This window comes from Trypanosoma melophagium (assembly GCF_022059095.1).
Source record: "Trypanosoma melophagium isolate St. Kilda chromosome Unknown ctg27segment0, whole genome shotgun sequence".
Lineage (NCBI taxonomy): Eukaryota > Euglenozoa > Kinetoplastea > Trypanosomatida > Trypanosomatidae > Trypanosoma > Trypanosoma melophagium.
In genome coordinates, this window is record NW_027125158.1 from 105,453 (window position 1) to 119,050 (window position 13,598).

At 39.9% G+C, this 13,598-nt stretch overlaps 7 protein-coding genes across 7 annotated transcripts; all 7 read left to right on the forward strand.

Annotated features, from left to right (window-relative positions):
- Positions 1 to 235: 235 nt before the first annotated feature.
- LSM04_006539 (Aldose 1-/Glucose-6-phosphate 1-epimerase) lies at positions 236 to 1,375 on the forward strand (the record flags this gene model as incomplete). Its single annotated transcript, XM_067333391.1, has 1 exon — positions 236 to 1,375. The coding sequence occupies one exon, from the start codon at positions 236 to 238 to the stop codon at positions 1,373 to 1,375; it is 1,140 nt and encodes a 379-aa protein (XP_067190521.1).
- A 457-nt stretch (positions 1,376 to 1,832) lies between these two features.
- On the forward strand, positions 1,833 to 2,075 carry LSM04_004377 (uncharacterized protein; the record flags this gene model as incomplete). Its single annotated transcript, XM_067333392.1, has 1 exon — positions 1,833 to 2,075. The coding sequence occupies one exon, from the start codon at positions 1,833 to 1,835 to the stop codon at positions 2,073 to 2,075; it is 243 nt and encodes an 80-aa protein (XP_067190468.1).
- A 638-nt stretch (positions 2,076 to 2,713) lies between these two features.
- LSM04_006968 (Aldose 1-/Glucose-6-phosphate 1-epimerase) lies at positions 2,714 to 3,853 on the forward strand (the record flags this gene model as incomplete). Its single annotated transcript, XM_067333393.1, has 1 exon — positions 2,714 to 3,853. The coding sequence occupies one exon, from the start codon at positions 2,714 to 2,716 to the stop codon at positions 3,851 to 3,853; it is 1,140 nt and encodes a 379-aa protein (XP_067190534.1).
- A 772-nt stretch (positions 3,854 to 4,625) lies between these two features.
- Positions 4,626 to 5,414, forward strand: LSM04_003129 (uncharacterized protein; the record flags this gene model as incomplete). The annotated part of the gene is made up of 1 exon (XM_067333394.1): positions 4,626 to 5,414. One exon carries the CDS (start codon positions 4,626 to 4,628, stop codon positions 5,412 to 5,414), a length of 789 nt encoding a protein of 262 aa, XP_067190447.1.
- Positions 5,415 to 5,898: 484 nt separating this feature from the next.
- On the forward strand, positions 5,899 to 9,375 carry LSM04_005469 (ABC transporter permease protein domain; the record flags this gene model as incomplete). The annotated part of the gene is made up of 1 exon (XM_067333395.1): positions 5,899 to 9,375. The coding sequence occupies one exon, from the start codon at positions 5,899 to 5,901 to the stop codon at positions 9,373 to 9,375; it is 3,477 nt and encodes a 1,158-aa protein (XP_067190498.1).
- A 1,428-nt stretch (positions 9,376 to 10,803) lies between these two features.
- Positions 10,804 to 11,667, forward strand: LSM04_002350 (CHAP domain; the record flags this gene model as incomplete). Its single annotated transcript, XM_067333396.1, has 1 exon — positions 10,804 to 11,667. The coding sequence occupies one exon, from the start codon at positions 10,804 to 10,806 to the stop codon at positions 11,665 to 11,667; it is 864 nt and encodes a 287-aa protein (XP_067190429.1).
- Positions 11,668 to 12,106: 439 nt separating this feature from the next.
- Positions 12,107 to 13,231, forward strand: LSM04_008853 (uncharacterized protein; the record flags this gene model as incomplete). Its single annotated transcript, XM_067333397.1, has 1 exon — positions 12,107 to 13,231. The coding sequence occupies one exon, from the start codon at positions 12,107 to 12,109 to the stop codon at positions 13,229 to 13,231; it is 1,125 nt and encodes a 374-aa protein (XP_067190578.1).
- Positions 13,232 to 13,598: the final 367 nt, after the last annotated feature.

Genomic DNA, 13,598 nt, shown 5'->3' on the forward strand with positions numbered 1-13,598 from the left:
AATCTGTACGCTGTGGGTGGTTATCCCACATGGATTGGTCACAGTGTGTGTGTATGCATATATATCTGCCACCTTCTCCATCTGTCTATCTCTTTCCTTCTATTTTCTTTGTTTCCTTTACCTATACGATTCACCAATGATCACAGGGAGTACGAATCGACTACAACCACAAGCATATATTTGCTGGTTCATACATAAATCTCTACATCTATTGACCTATCTCTAACCATACCACATGGAGGCACACAGTGCGAAGGAGTACCGAAGCCACGTGGAGCCCTTTGGCGACGGCTCTAAAGTAACACTCATCTCGCCCGATCTCCGCGTGGCGCTACTCACAAAAGGCGCCACACTCCACTCCGTCCAGTACCGCGTGCCCCTCACCTCTCCGGCAGCGGCTGTTGCCGACAAGGATGGATGGGTCGAACTCACACTCGGGTACGACACACCGGAGGAGTTTGAAGAGGAGACATCATACATGGGACGCACGTGTGGGCGCTTTGCCGGTCGTATTGAGAATGGTGAAATTCTTCTGGATGGAAAATCGTACAAACTATTGCAGAATGAGGGCAAAAACACCTTGCATGGTGGTCCCGACAATTTCGCCAAGCGCCAGTGGAAGTATCTCTTACTGGACGGAGAGGAGGAGATTGGGATTTCCTTTCATCTCAGTTCCCCGCATCTTGATCAGGGATTCCCGGGTGAGGTGTTCGTTACGGCAACGTACAGCATTGTGAAGAATAGACCAGCAACACTGAAGTGGAATCTGCAGGCTGTGCTTTCCGATGCCTCGCCTGTGAATAGCACAACCGTCAATATGTGCAATCACGCATACTGGAATCTTAATGGTGTGCCCTCTTCTTCATCGGCACCACGCCATTTACCAGACAACGTACTGAATCACCATCTGCAACTGCATTCCCGCTATGTGGCGGAGACAAACGCACTCATTCCAACTGGATTGATGAGAGAGGTGGAGGGCACACCGCATGACTTCAGGCAGTCTCGACCAATATTGGAGGGTGTGCAGGCAACAGAGAAAGAAGGACGTGACCCACCGGGCTATGATGATCCTGTTGCACTAGAAACATGGGACTCCAAGCTCCGTGAAGCCGCAGTTGTATTCAGCCCCAAAACTCATATCGCCATGATTGTGGAAACTACATCCCCTTCTGTTGTGGTGTACACAGCGAATCACTTGCCAAAGGATGCCAGTGGTGGATCGGGAGAACGCTTCCAGCGGTACAGTGGGATCTGTCTAGAGACACAGTACTTTCCAAACTCGCCCAACATCCCCTCATTTCCCAGTACCGTGATTACCAAAAATGAAAAGTACGATGAGACAACTACCTGTCGTTTTAAAATTGTTCCGTAGAAATGAAAGCGGCACATATACATATATGTATGTAGGTGTATGTACGCATTTTTCCTTTCTGTGTGTATGTAAGTCCCTGTTGCGTGGAGAGACGGGACAGTAGCACGGTATTCTCTTTCTGGGGTGGAGCTGTACAAGTCGCTGGGCATAACGCCGTAAAGAAAACTGAATCAAGACAAGCGTGGGTATCATGTCAAAATCCGATTTGGGGAACAGTAACACAAAGAAAGGAATAGAAAACCGCAAATTTTCAAAAAGGTAAGAATTGAAAGTGTGACCTACACACAAAACCTCGTTTCTGTGATTTTATTATTTCCGTTATTTTAGGTCAATGGGTCTGTTTACTGTTTGCCTGGAAGAGGAACAGATAGGGGTGGTGTATCTTATTGTTGTTCTATTCTTCTTTTCTTTGACTCTTCTATCGCCAAGAAACAAAGGAAAAAAGCATTTCATAATAATGTACAACCGTAATGTTTCTGTAAGTGATGAAGAAGGTGAAAGAAACATAGATTTGATTTCTGTTGATGCTGCTACAAAGTCATTTATGCAGAAGTTGCGTGATGCCGAGGCACTTCACTACGCCATTGGTTTGGACTCGTTAGCAGGGATTCGCTGTGTGCAACTCTACAGTGAGGCACTCGCAGGGCTTTCCACTCTTTCCCGGGTAATGCATACATCTCATCCCTCTCGGTTGGAATGAGAAAGTATGAGTTTCAGTTGTGTTTTGAAAAAGGAATAGCACCTCATACAGCCATACGTAGGTATATACGCGCATACATATATAGGTACTTACGTATGAATATTGCATTGCCTATACTTGTGTATAGACACAACCTTCAGATTGTATGCAGTGTTTGCACAGATTTGGTGGCTTTTCTTGCCATTGGTTGTTTTTCCCCTCTTCTTATGGGGTTGTGTTGCATTATTTGTCTTTTTTTTCTATTATGAGGCCTTGTTGGCCTCTTTTTTCTGGTCCATGTTCTTTTTTTTTTTTTTTACGATCTCCTCTATTTGTTTTGGATGGCCATGTTCCTATTGTCGTGTGAATGTGTTTTTCCCACTGTTCGCACACCGACTCTCAGATTCTGGAATAAGTCTCATCTAATCTGTACGCTGTGGGTGGTTATCCCACATGGATTGGTCACAGTGTGTGTGTATGCATATATATCTGCCACCTTCTCCATCTGTCTATCTCTTTCCTTCTATTTTCTTTGTTTCCTTTACCTATACGATTCACCAATGATCACAGGGAGTACGAATCGACTACAACCACAAGCATATATTTGCTGGTTCATACATAAATCTCTACATCTATTGACCTATCTCTAACCATACCACATGGAGGCACACAGTGCGAAGGAGTACCGAAGCCACGTGGAGCCCTTTGGCGACGGCTCTAAAGTAACACTCATCTCGCCCGATCTCCGCGTGGCGCTACTCACAAAGGGCGCCACACTCCACTCCGTCCAGTACCGCGTGCCCCTCACCTCTCCGGCAGCGGCTGTTGCCGACAAGGATGGATGGGTCGAACTCACACTCGGGTACGACACACCGGAGGAGTTTGAAGAGGAGACATCATACATGGGACGCACGTGTGGGCGCTTTGCCGGTCGTATTGAGAATGGTGAAATTCTTCTGGATGGAAAATCGTACAAACTATTGCAGAATGAGGGCAAAAACACCTTGCATGGTGGTCCCGACAATTTCGCCAAGCGCCAGTGGAAGTATCTCTTACTGGACGGAGAGGAGGAGATTGGGATTTCCTTTCATCTCAGTTCCCCGCATCTTGATCAGGGATTCCCGGGTGAGGTGTTCGTTACGGCAACGTACAGCATTGTGAAGAATAGACCAGCAACACTGAAGTGGAATCTGCAGGCTGTGCTTTCCGATGCCTCGCCTGTGAATAGCACAACCGTCAATATGTGCAATCACGCATACTGGAATCTTAATGGTGTGCCCTCTTCTTCATCGGCACCACGCCATTTACCAGACAACGTACTGAATCACCATCTGCAACTGCATTCCCGCTATGTGGCGGAGACAAACGCACTCATTCCAACTGGATTGATGAGAGAGGTGGAGGGCACACCGCATGACTTCAGGCAGTCTCGACCAATATTGGAGGGTGTGCAGGCAACAGAGAAAGAAGGACGTGACCCACCGGGCTATGATGATCCTGTTGCACTAGAAACATGGGACTCCAAGCTCCGTGAAGCCGCAGTTGTATTCAGCCCCAAAACTCATATCGCCATGATTGTGGAAACTACATCCCCTTCTGTTGTGGTGTACACAGCGAATCACTTGCCAAAGGATGCCAGTGGTGGATCGGGAGAACGCTTCCAGCGGTACAGTGGGATCTGTCTAGAGACACAGTACTTTCCAAACTCGCCCAACATCCCCTCATTTCCCAGTACCGTGATTACCAAAAATGAAAAGTACGATGAGACAACTACCTGTCGTTTTAAAATTGTTCCGTAGAAATGAAAGCGGCACATATACATATATGTATGTAGGTGTATGTACGCATTTTTCCTTTCTGTGTGTATGTAAGTCCCTGTTGCGTGGAGAGACGGGACAGTAGCACGGTATTCTCTTTCTGGGGTGGAGCTGTACAAGTCGCTGGGCATAACGCCGTAAAGAAAACTGAATCAAGACAAGCGTGGGTATCATGTCAAAATCCGATTTGGGGAACAGTAACACAAAGAAAGGAATAGAAAACCGCAAATTTTCAAAAAGGTAAGAATTGAAAGTGTGACCTACACACAAAACCTCGTTTCTGTGATTTTATTATTTCCGTTATTTTAGGTCAATGGGTCTGTTTACTGTTTGCCTGGAAGAGGAACAGATAGGGGTGGTGTATCTTATTGTTCGACTTTTTCTGTCCTCGCAGGGTTTTTTACCAGCTCTCTTTTGTGTTGGTATTTTTTCATTACCGTAAGTTCGGTTTTCTGTACTCTTTTTTTTCTTTCTTCCTTTTGTGTTTTTTGTTGTTTTAACCTTTATTTTGCTTCTTCTTTCCCTTTTCTGTATGTTTCCCCCCTTTGTACTTTTTTGTTTCTTTGTTTTTTGTGTGTGTTGTTCATTGGATGTTAGTGTTTGCTGTGAAATACAGAGCTACTGTCACCAGTGGAGTGCAGGGATTTTTTTTTATAGATAAATACACATCTATGTGGCAGAGAAAGAAAATTGAAATAATTAAACAACGAAAGAAGTAATAGATACACCTATACACATCGCATCGCATAAATAAATGAACATTGTAACATCATACTTTTTAGTAAAACGTGTGGCCGGCAGCGTTTTTATTGGAGAAGCCTCACTGCGTCACCGCACTGCACGTCAAGAGGAGTATTTGGATTGTATTCGCCGTAATGCTGAACACAGAGAAGTAGAATCGCTGCATATTCTCATTGAAGGCCAACACGCATACGCCCACTTCCGCGATCACGTTATGCATGATAACAACTTCTTTCCATCACCCACACTACGGCGTAAAATTATACCGGTGTTGTGGTCAGAAACACAGCCAACATATGCGGATATGTTCCAACATGCAAACCGACTATTACGAGGTAAATTAACTATGATATGTAATGCCGATGTTTATCTCTCTCAACGCGGGGCTTCTGTTTCTGCACTGCAGCAGTTATTTATGCCATTACGTAATCAACATTCAGTGGCAGTGGCGTTAACACGGTATGAAAGTGAAAACAAGTGTGATGCTCCACTCATACACGACTACCGCGGCTCACACGATGCATTTATTCTCTGCCCGCCACTACAGCAGACACTGATTGACAGTGTACGACACCCACAGAACTGTTATAAAGCTGAGAATGTTGTACTTCATGAACTGCAGAATCATGGCTACACAGTGGTGAATCCGTGTCTAAACTTTATGTTAGTACATAGACATGAGGCGGAATTACGGCAATGGCTACCGCCTGTGGATGAGGAACGGTACGCTAGAGCACCACCGTGTACTATCACAGAGGCAATGGATATGATTAAACGTGGAAATAAATCCAATGGGGATTGAATGGTCGTAGCGAATTATAAGTGGGTTGTGTTATATGGGATAATGGGGTGTTTTTGGTCTATACGGTGTTGAATGTGTGGTTCTACTAGTTTATATTTATATGCATATATATATTCATCTGAGTTTGGTGTAATTACCTCTGTTCTTTTTTTTTATTGTTGTTGTCTCTTCGTTTCTTTACCAAAACCTCATGTCATTATCTACTTCTTTTTTTCTTTCCTCTTTCTTTTTATGTTTATCCTTTTTTCAATACTTTCATTGTTCGAAAGATCAAGAAGGTTCCTTTGGGGAATAGGTGTTGCACAGTAGGGTGAAGTCGGAGCTTGGTACGACGAGGAAGAAGAACCTGCCCTAACACCATATTTCATTATATCCCCACAAATAGAGAGAGGGATAGAGAAAGATATAAAGAGAGAGAGAGAGACAGAAAGAAAAGGGTGGTTCTTCCCTTTTGTCGCTGTTGCTGTTGTTATTGAGATTGCCCATGAAGAAGACAGAGGTAAACACAGATTCATCTCATCAGTATATATCGTCAAGTGTGAAACCTCAACAAATACATACCTCACCAGATGACAGCACACACGTTCGTGTAACAGAGCCCTTGTCTAAATCAACATTGAAAGAAAACATAAACGGCCCTTCTTCTTCTTCTTCTTTTCCCTCTTCCTCCTCATTCTTTCCACAAAGTCTCCACTCTTTTTGTGGTTTACTTCGACTTTCTGTTTCTTATACGATAGCAGATATTAGTCGCCGTCCAAGAAATTTCTGCATTGGAGTATTGGCTGTTATTCTTCTTATCTTTTTCTCTGGTACACTTATGATGGGTATTGAAAAAGCCCCATATGTATTTCTAAGACTCGCAGAGTTAACTGTTGGAGAAGCTGATATTGTGATTGTAGGCGGTGGAAAGAACAATAGTAGATTTATGGATTTTACTGCTATTGAACCACATTTAATGAAAACTCCAGAAATTTACGGTGTAGCTCCACGGTGGGTTACTCCTGCAATTGCACATAATCATGATAATCCATTAAAGAACAGCCATTCTACAGAAGAAAGTATACAAACAGAACCAACGACAGCTTCTGTGAATGTTCTTATTATTGACAGTGAGTTGGAACGTCGTATTGGAATAGGACGTGGTTGGAAGCATCGTGATACCGGTTATGCTGAAGCACATGTATTTCGTGGTGTTCTAGATTACTTGAAGTTACGACCTAATCGTGGAGAACGTATAAACTTTCAGCTCCCTTTGCGGGAATTACTTCTATCTAGTAGTGGGATAAATCAAACGTCTTTACTAGAGGTAAAGAAACCAGAAAAAGGAACCGATTTGAAATCCTTTTTGATACTTCAACTTTTTGCTATAAATAATATTAAGGAGGACTCCGTAGATCTCTCAAGGATATTTAATACGGATATGGCTATAAATGTTGTGGATGCTATCACATCGGCAGATGGAAAATACCCTTCTTTCTATGGAAATGCTGCGGTGATGGATTACAAAAAGCTAGTCTCAGCCCTTGCAGAACAGAATGGCATGTTGATTCCAACATCTACAACGTCTCTAAAGGGATTACTATTACCTTCTGTAGCAGAGATATTATTCAATAAAATATTGAATAATATTAATCTTTTAAAATCAGTACCAGTTCTCGCTATTGTTTTGAAGGATCGTCGCAGTATGTATTACACAGGAAAAGAGGAAAGATCTAAATTGATGGTATTTCGAAGTAATTCCATTATCCGTAATGCATTAGGAGTGGATTTTGAAGGTAGTGTAGAATTTCCTCTAATACGTATTATGGATAATTTTGATGGAAATCAAGCCATACTTGTTTCTGCTCTTACTGTTATTGTATTTGGAATTATTATGCTGTGTACAATACTTTTCTTTATGCTGCTTCGTACAAATGCGGATGAACGGCAGTTTGAGTTTGCCATTATGCGAGCACAAGGTATGGAAAAGGGACAAATTATAGCCATTATTTTCTCCCAAACAATAGCCTTTGTTATTCCCGGTATGATATGTAGTGTAATACTTCTTATTCTACTAAATATTGTGTTAGAAGCCGCACTTACAAGTTTTACAGCAGACACGCCACGAAATGGAGCTAGTGCAGTAATGCCACTTTTAATAGCACTTTCTTTAGGTATTATTCTGCCATTATTGGCGAGTTGGGGTGCTGTTTCTCGTGCATGTGGATGCAGTTTGCGTGATGCTTTAGATGTCTTTCGTCGTGTGCAAAGTGAAACAAAAGTTGTTATGATACGATTAGAGGAATTAGGCGTTGCAACGTGGCAAATGATTCTTGGTATATTTCTCGTCGTTTCTGGATTTATGGTATATTATATGATTCCATTTTCTTTTATATTTGAACACCTGTCACTTTTCTTCTTTCTCCTGAACTCTGTCTTAATTGTGATGGTGGTTGGTATATCTTTCATTATGTACGTGGTGGAACCCTATGCGGAGTCGGCAGCTCTGTGGCTAATGATGTGGGGTCGTGAAAAACAATTTATGATCATTGTAAAGAAAAACTTATACGATCACCGTATACGCAATTCCAAAACCTTCATGATGATATTAATAAGTGTTGCCAGTATTGTCTCTGGAAGTGTTATGTTTTCCATGCTCTCTGTCACATCTGCACAACTCGTACGAATTCACAATGGGGCCGATATTACAGCCGTTTCTTCTGCCTTTCGTGTACCATTAGATGAGAGACGTTTAACAGCATTACTGCAGAAATGGCAAGGACAATATGTAGAGGAGTGGGCCTATCACAGTTTTCCACTAGACGCCTATCCACAAATATCACACCCCACACGATTAGAAACAACCATTCGCACCGGTAATGCCATGCCAATTGTGGCGGTTTCAAAGAATTTACTAAATACCGTTTATCCCGATTACATCATTGAAGATGCCCGCGATAAACGTTATCCCTTTACACGTACTAGGGATAAAAAGTATGATGTGGTGGGAAGTATGTACGATCACCCCCCGCGTCCCTCCCTCACCGCAGGACAAACCATCGCAACGGGATTAACAGATTGGATGGAAATACCGAATATATCAGAGAAAGTGACCTACGTGGTGCCCGCCATTGTGGCATCGGGATTACAAAATGGAGTTGGTGTTAGTGTGGGAGATGGAATGGTGTTGGAGTATAAATATAAAGTGGCGGATGCTTCTGTACATACACGTTTTTATGTGAGTTTACGGGCTCTTATGGATCGTGTTTCGGGGTTTCCTGGTATTTCATCTATTCCATTTATTGCGCGGGGGAGTACGGTACTTATTCCACAACCGTTCTTTCGCACACTTCTTAATCCCACCGCGATGGATTTTGGAAAAGAAACAAAAGTAAAACTTCCACCAAATGCCGTTACTGAAATACGACAACAGGCACTTTTTGTACGTTTACGTAAAGGCATTACTGCAGAGCAGCGATCGGTGTTTGTGAATGAACTCTTGTCGAATATGGATTTCACCCATCATCGTGTGTATGTGACACAAGAGGCAATAGATGAATTAGATATTATTAGTGATTTCATCATGTACTTTTTCTATTTTACAGCTGTTGTGTGCGTCTCACTTTGTACACTTATGATGTGGATTACCTTTGTGGCAAATGTACAGCTGAATGTGCAAATGGTGGGTGTACTTCGTGCATTAGGTTGTACCAATAATCACATTCTCCGCATTATTCTCTATGAGGCATTCAGTATTGTCATTTCAGCCTTTTTTCTTGGTCTTTTAGTGGGATGCTTTGTGGGTTTAACACTCGGTTTACAACTTACGACGCTGATGGTATTGCCATTCCATTTCACTATGCCGTATGTGTTAATTGTGCTGCTGTTTATTCTCGCCGTTCTGGCTGCTCTATTTGGCTCCATACTTCCGTTTAGGATTGTTAATAAGACCAGCATAAGTACTCTGCTAAAGAGGACGTAAACACATGAAATAAATAAATAATAATAATAATAATAATAATAATAATAATAATAATAATAATAATAATAATTTTTCATTTTTCATTTTTTTTTTTTTTCATTGGAAATGGAAATGGAAGTAGTTGGAGAAATGTTGGAAATATGGGGAGTATCTGTCTCAATTTAGACGGTTATAAATATTCTTCCTTAATGGTGGAAGAACCTTCCAACTCCCTTTTCCAATCAATGATGTTTTTTTCTCTTTATTTTGTGTTGTTGTTGTTTTCTTCTTGGAGAACATTTGAAGAGAATACATGGTCCTTACGCATTACAGTGAAAGTAAAAAGAAAAAGGAAGAAGAAAAACATGATATCATTTTTTTTCTTGATTATATATACATATACATTTATATACATGTATCTCTGTTTTTTTTTCTTTTTCTCATATACTTTGTCAAGGGGTTTTCGTTTATTTGAAGGTCATCGAACTAGTTCCTCTTCGCTACTTGTAAGAAAGATTGGTCAAAATCTTTTTCGGTGGTTCTTCATAATTATGAAGAGAAAGATGAAGATAAAGAGAAAAAGAAAGAGAGAGGAATCATATTGAACGTGTAGTGTGATTTGTTTTTGTTTTTTGTTTTGTTATTTAAGGTATTATACTTACATAAAGAGATGAGATGGGGGAAAGAGGACTAGTTAATAATTGTTTTATCTTCCCCCATCGTTTCTTGTCTCTCTTTTTTCATTGTTTGTTTGCTTGTTTGAACAAATTAGCTAATGTGAGTTATTTCTCTGATATAGCACTGCTGACGTTTTCATGAGTGTCCGTCTTTTTTTGTTTTTTGTGGTTTCTATATTCCTTTTTTTTTTTTTTTTCTTTGTTCGTCTTTCATATTACGATCATGTAAGAAGAGATTGGGGAGGGAGAGAAGAGAGAGAATGTGTAAAGGAAAGTTGCTCATCTAATGAACTGTATAGATAGAGCTATTGACCAGAGAAGAAGAAGCATCTTTGTTGGGCGGATTTATCTTTTTTTTTTCGTTTTTTCCTGTAAGAAAAAATAATGCTATTGTTCTCATTTTTTTTTTTCTTCCCTGGGCCTTTACACACGTATGTTTCTATTTTTGTTCTCATATTTATACATTGAATATATATATACCTGTATTTATACATAGACGTATGTGTGTGTGTGTGTTTGCCAGTGTGTAAATATATATATTGTATTTATTATTAATAATAATAAATATTTATAGTTGCTTATATATGACCAAAATAAATATTTTGATATTTTTATGTTTAATTTTATTCATTGCTTTATTTCTTCTCTTTCTTTCTTTTTCTCTGAATGATGATGGGTAAGTCCTGATAAGGCAAATAGATACAGACACATCGATATATAGATATCTATATATATTATTATTCATAGTTGAATCTCATTACTATATGCGTACATGCAATGGAATAATCAAACAATAAGAAAACTCAATTCTTCTTCTTCCCCACAACAACAAGAAAAAGGAAAAGAAGAAGAATTAAAAGAATTACACGGAGAAGAAGAAGAATTCAGAATAGTTCCTCTTCACGGTATTTGCGGTTACGCCCCTGGAGGTATTCCCGCCTACAGCAATGGCACCAGCAGCACCTTCACCAATCAAAAACACTATCATCAACACAAAAAACACAAACCAAATAAACAACAACAATTATTCACGGGATATAAATGGCAATGTGTAGAGTTTGCCCGTCGTTATTTATTACACTCGAAAGGACTCGCCCTGCCATCATTTGACTTTGCCGCCCACATTATACATCTTCGTTATGTCTATGATATATACACCGGCGCTCGAGTTCCCTGCCGTCTGGTCCCACAAGGCGGACGTGACCCGCCAACACTACACAGTCTTATTATATATCCCGGCAGTTATCGCAATATCGTAGGACACGTTGGTGTCATTACTTATATAACAGTTCATAGTGTTGGTGTGGCGGATCAAAATCGTTATTTCCATCATTGGGGTGAAAAGCCGTTTTCGGCGGAGTTTGCGTTGGAGTGCGTGGATGGGTGTTATTACGTGCGGGACCCGGAGGTGGAGTGTCGGGGGTGGATTATCTTTCCAGAGGAGATAAACCCAGCACACGTGAATATACTGCAACAAGTGAGAGAAGGAATAGAAGAAAAGGAAAGAGAAAAAGAAGAAGAAAAGTATTTATTTAAACCGCCATCACTGGGATGTTGTGTGCGAATGTCATATATGTTGAAACATTTATGGTCGTGGTGTACGGGGAGAGAGTCTATGACGTTTCACCCGGGCTGAGTTATATGGAGAATGTGAATAGAGGGAAAGGGAAAAGGAGAAAGGGTGATAATGTTTGGTTTTGTTTGCTGATTAGTTGAGATGTGTTTTTTTTTTTTTTTTTCGAAACGTCTCTATATATTGCCTTTTATTTTTATTTATTTATTTATTTGTCTTACCTCTCTTTTTTTTTTTTTTTACATAAATTAAACTGAACGAACGGCAGTGTATTCTCTCTCTCTCACTATCTATTTATCTATCTACCTAGACAAGAGGAAACGAATAGAAAGATTAGGAAATAATAATAAGAAAAAAACAAAAGTAATAGATACTTTAGATCCTTCACCACAGATCGCTTTTTTTTTCTATATATTTCAAGATTTAATATTCTATATTTATATACAATTCTTTCAATCACTTAAACCAAACCAAATCAGTTTAAACCAATATAATCCAATCTATGTATGGTGTACAACATCGTGTGGCTCCTCTACGCCGCTGTCAAACACAATTAAGTGAAACCCCACACACACACACAGCATCTCATTATCCAATTTCCTCACAGCACTCCAGTAGTGTAGATATACACACACAACGTGGTTCACATAAACACTTAACTGGACCCACAACATCAACATCAACATCCTCCTCACTATTACCACTACGATCACAAACAACAAATACAAATATAATTACAAATACAGCAAGAGGTGTAACGACAAGTAAAACAGCAACAGGTGATGGATATAATTATGGTTATACTCTGCCAGCATCGATGCAGCGATCACAGTTAACAATCCCACACACACAAAATACACAGATGATTGATGGCATCTCTCTTCACTCCCCACTCATACAAACTACTTTATTACAACAACAAAAAGAAACGACAGCCGCGCTGCTTAGTTTGGTGGAATCTTTTCAACATCATGAAAAACATTTGGCCAGCAATAGTGAAAGTCTCACACATTTAACGGCTCTTGTGAATGGGCAGCACGCCCAAGTGGCCGCATTGCATGGAATTGCAGAAGAAATGCGGGCCATGACTGGAGCTATTCGAGATGCCGTGGCCTTATTACGACCCGCACTACAAATACAAATGCAACAAGAACAAGTACAAATACAAAATACGGAACCCATGCCTCTTTCAAATTCAACAACAACAGCAGTTGTTCTTCCTGCTGCTGTTTCTGTTAACAATAATAATAATAATAATAATAATAATAATAATAATAATAATAATAATAATAATAATAATAATAATAATAATAATAATAACAATAACAATAATAATAGTCATAATACGAACAGTAGTATTCAATCTGCAGTGAAACGCGATAAAGTGTGTGCCTGGCAGTCTGCTGCTACCTTTGTGCTTGGAGCGGATTCCCCTTCCATGACACCACGCATTGTGGAAAGTGATGCGAATGAAGATAATTTAAATGATGATTCCCATCAAGATAAGGGGGCGGCGTACTTTTGTGCGTCTCAGCTGAAGCCGGTAATGTTAAAGTGTGGAGAAGGGGCAATATGGAAAGGAGTGAAGAGGACGGCGTATGTAGAGGATGATGTCTTCTCCATGTGAGAAGGGATTATTTTCAATAATGACAGAAATAATGCATTGTTTCACTTTATTTTAATTCTTATTCACAATGATTCCCACTGCGTTTTAGAAGTAAACATTGGTGTTTTGTTTTTGTTTTTTCACACGCTTATACGGACTCTATTTGTCCTATTTTTTATATTTTTCTATTTGTTTATTGGTATTGGTATTTTTTTTTTATATGTGGTGAATAGGGAATTATTATTGCCTCTTCTTCCAATTCTTGCTTTTTTTTTACTGTGCCAATGTTGATTATTGTTTTAAATTGGAGTTGCTATATTATCTTATCTTCTTTTTCTTTTTCTTTCTTTATATATATATATATATATATATATATATATATATATCT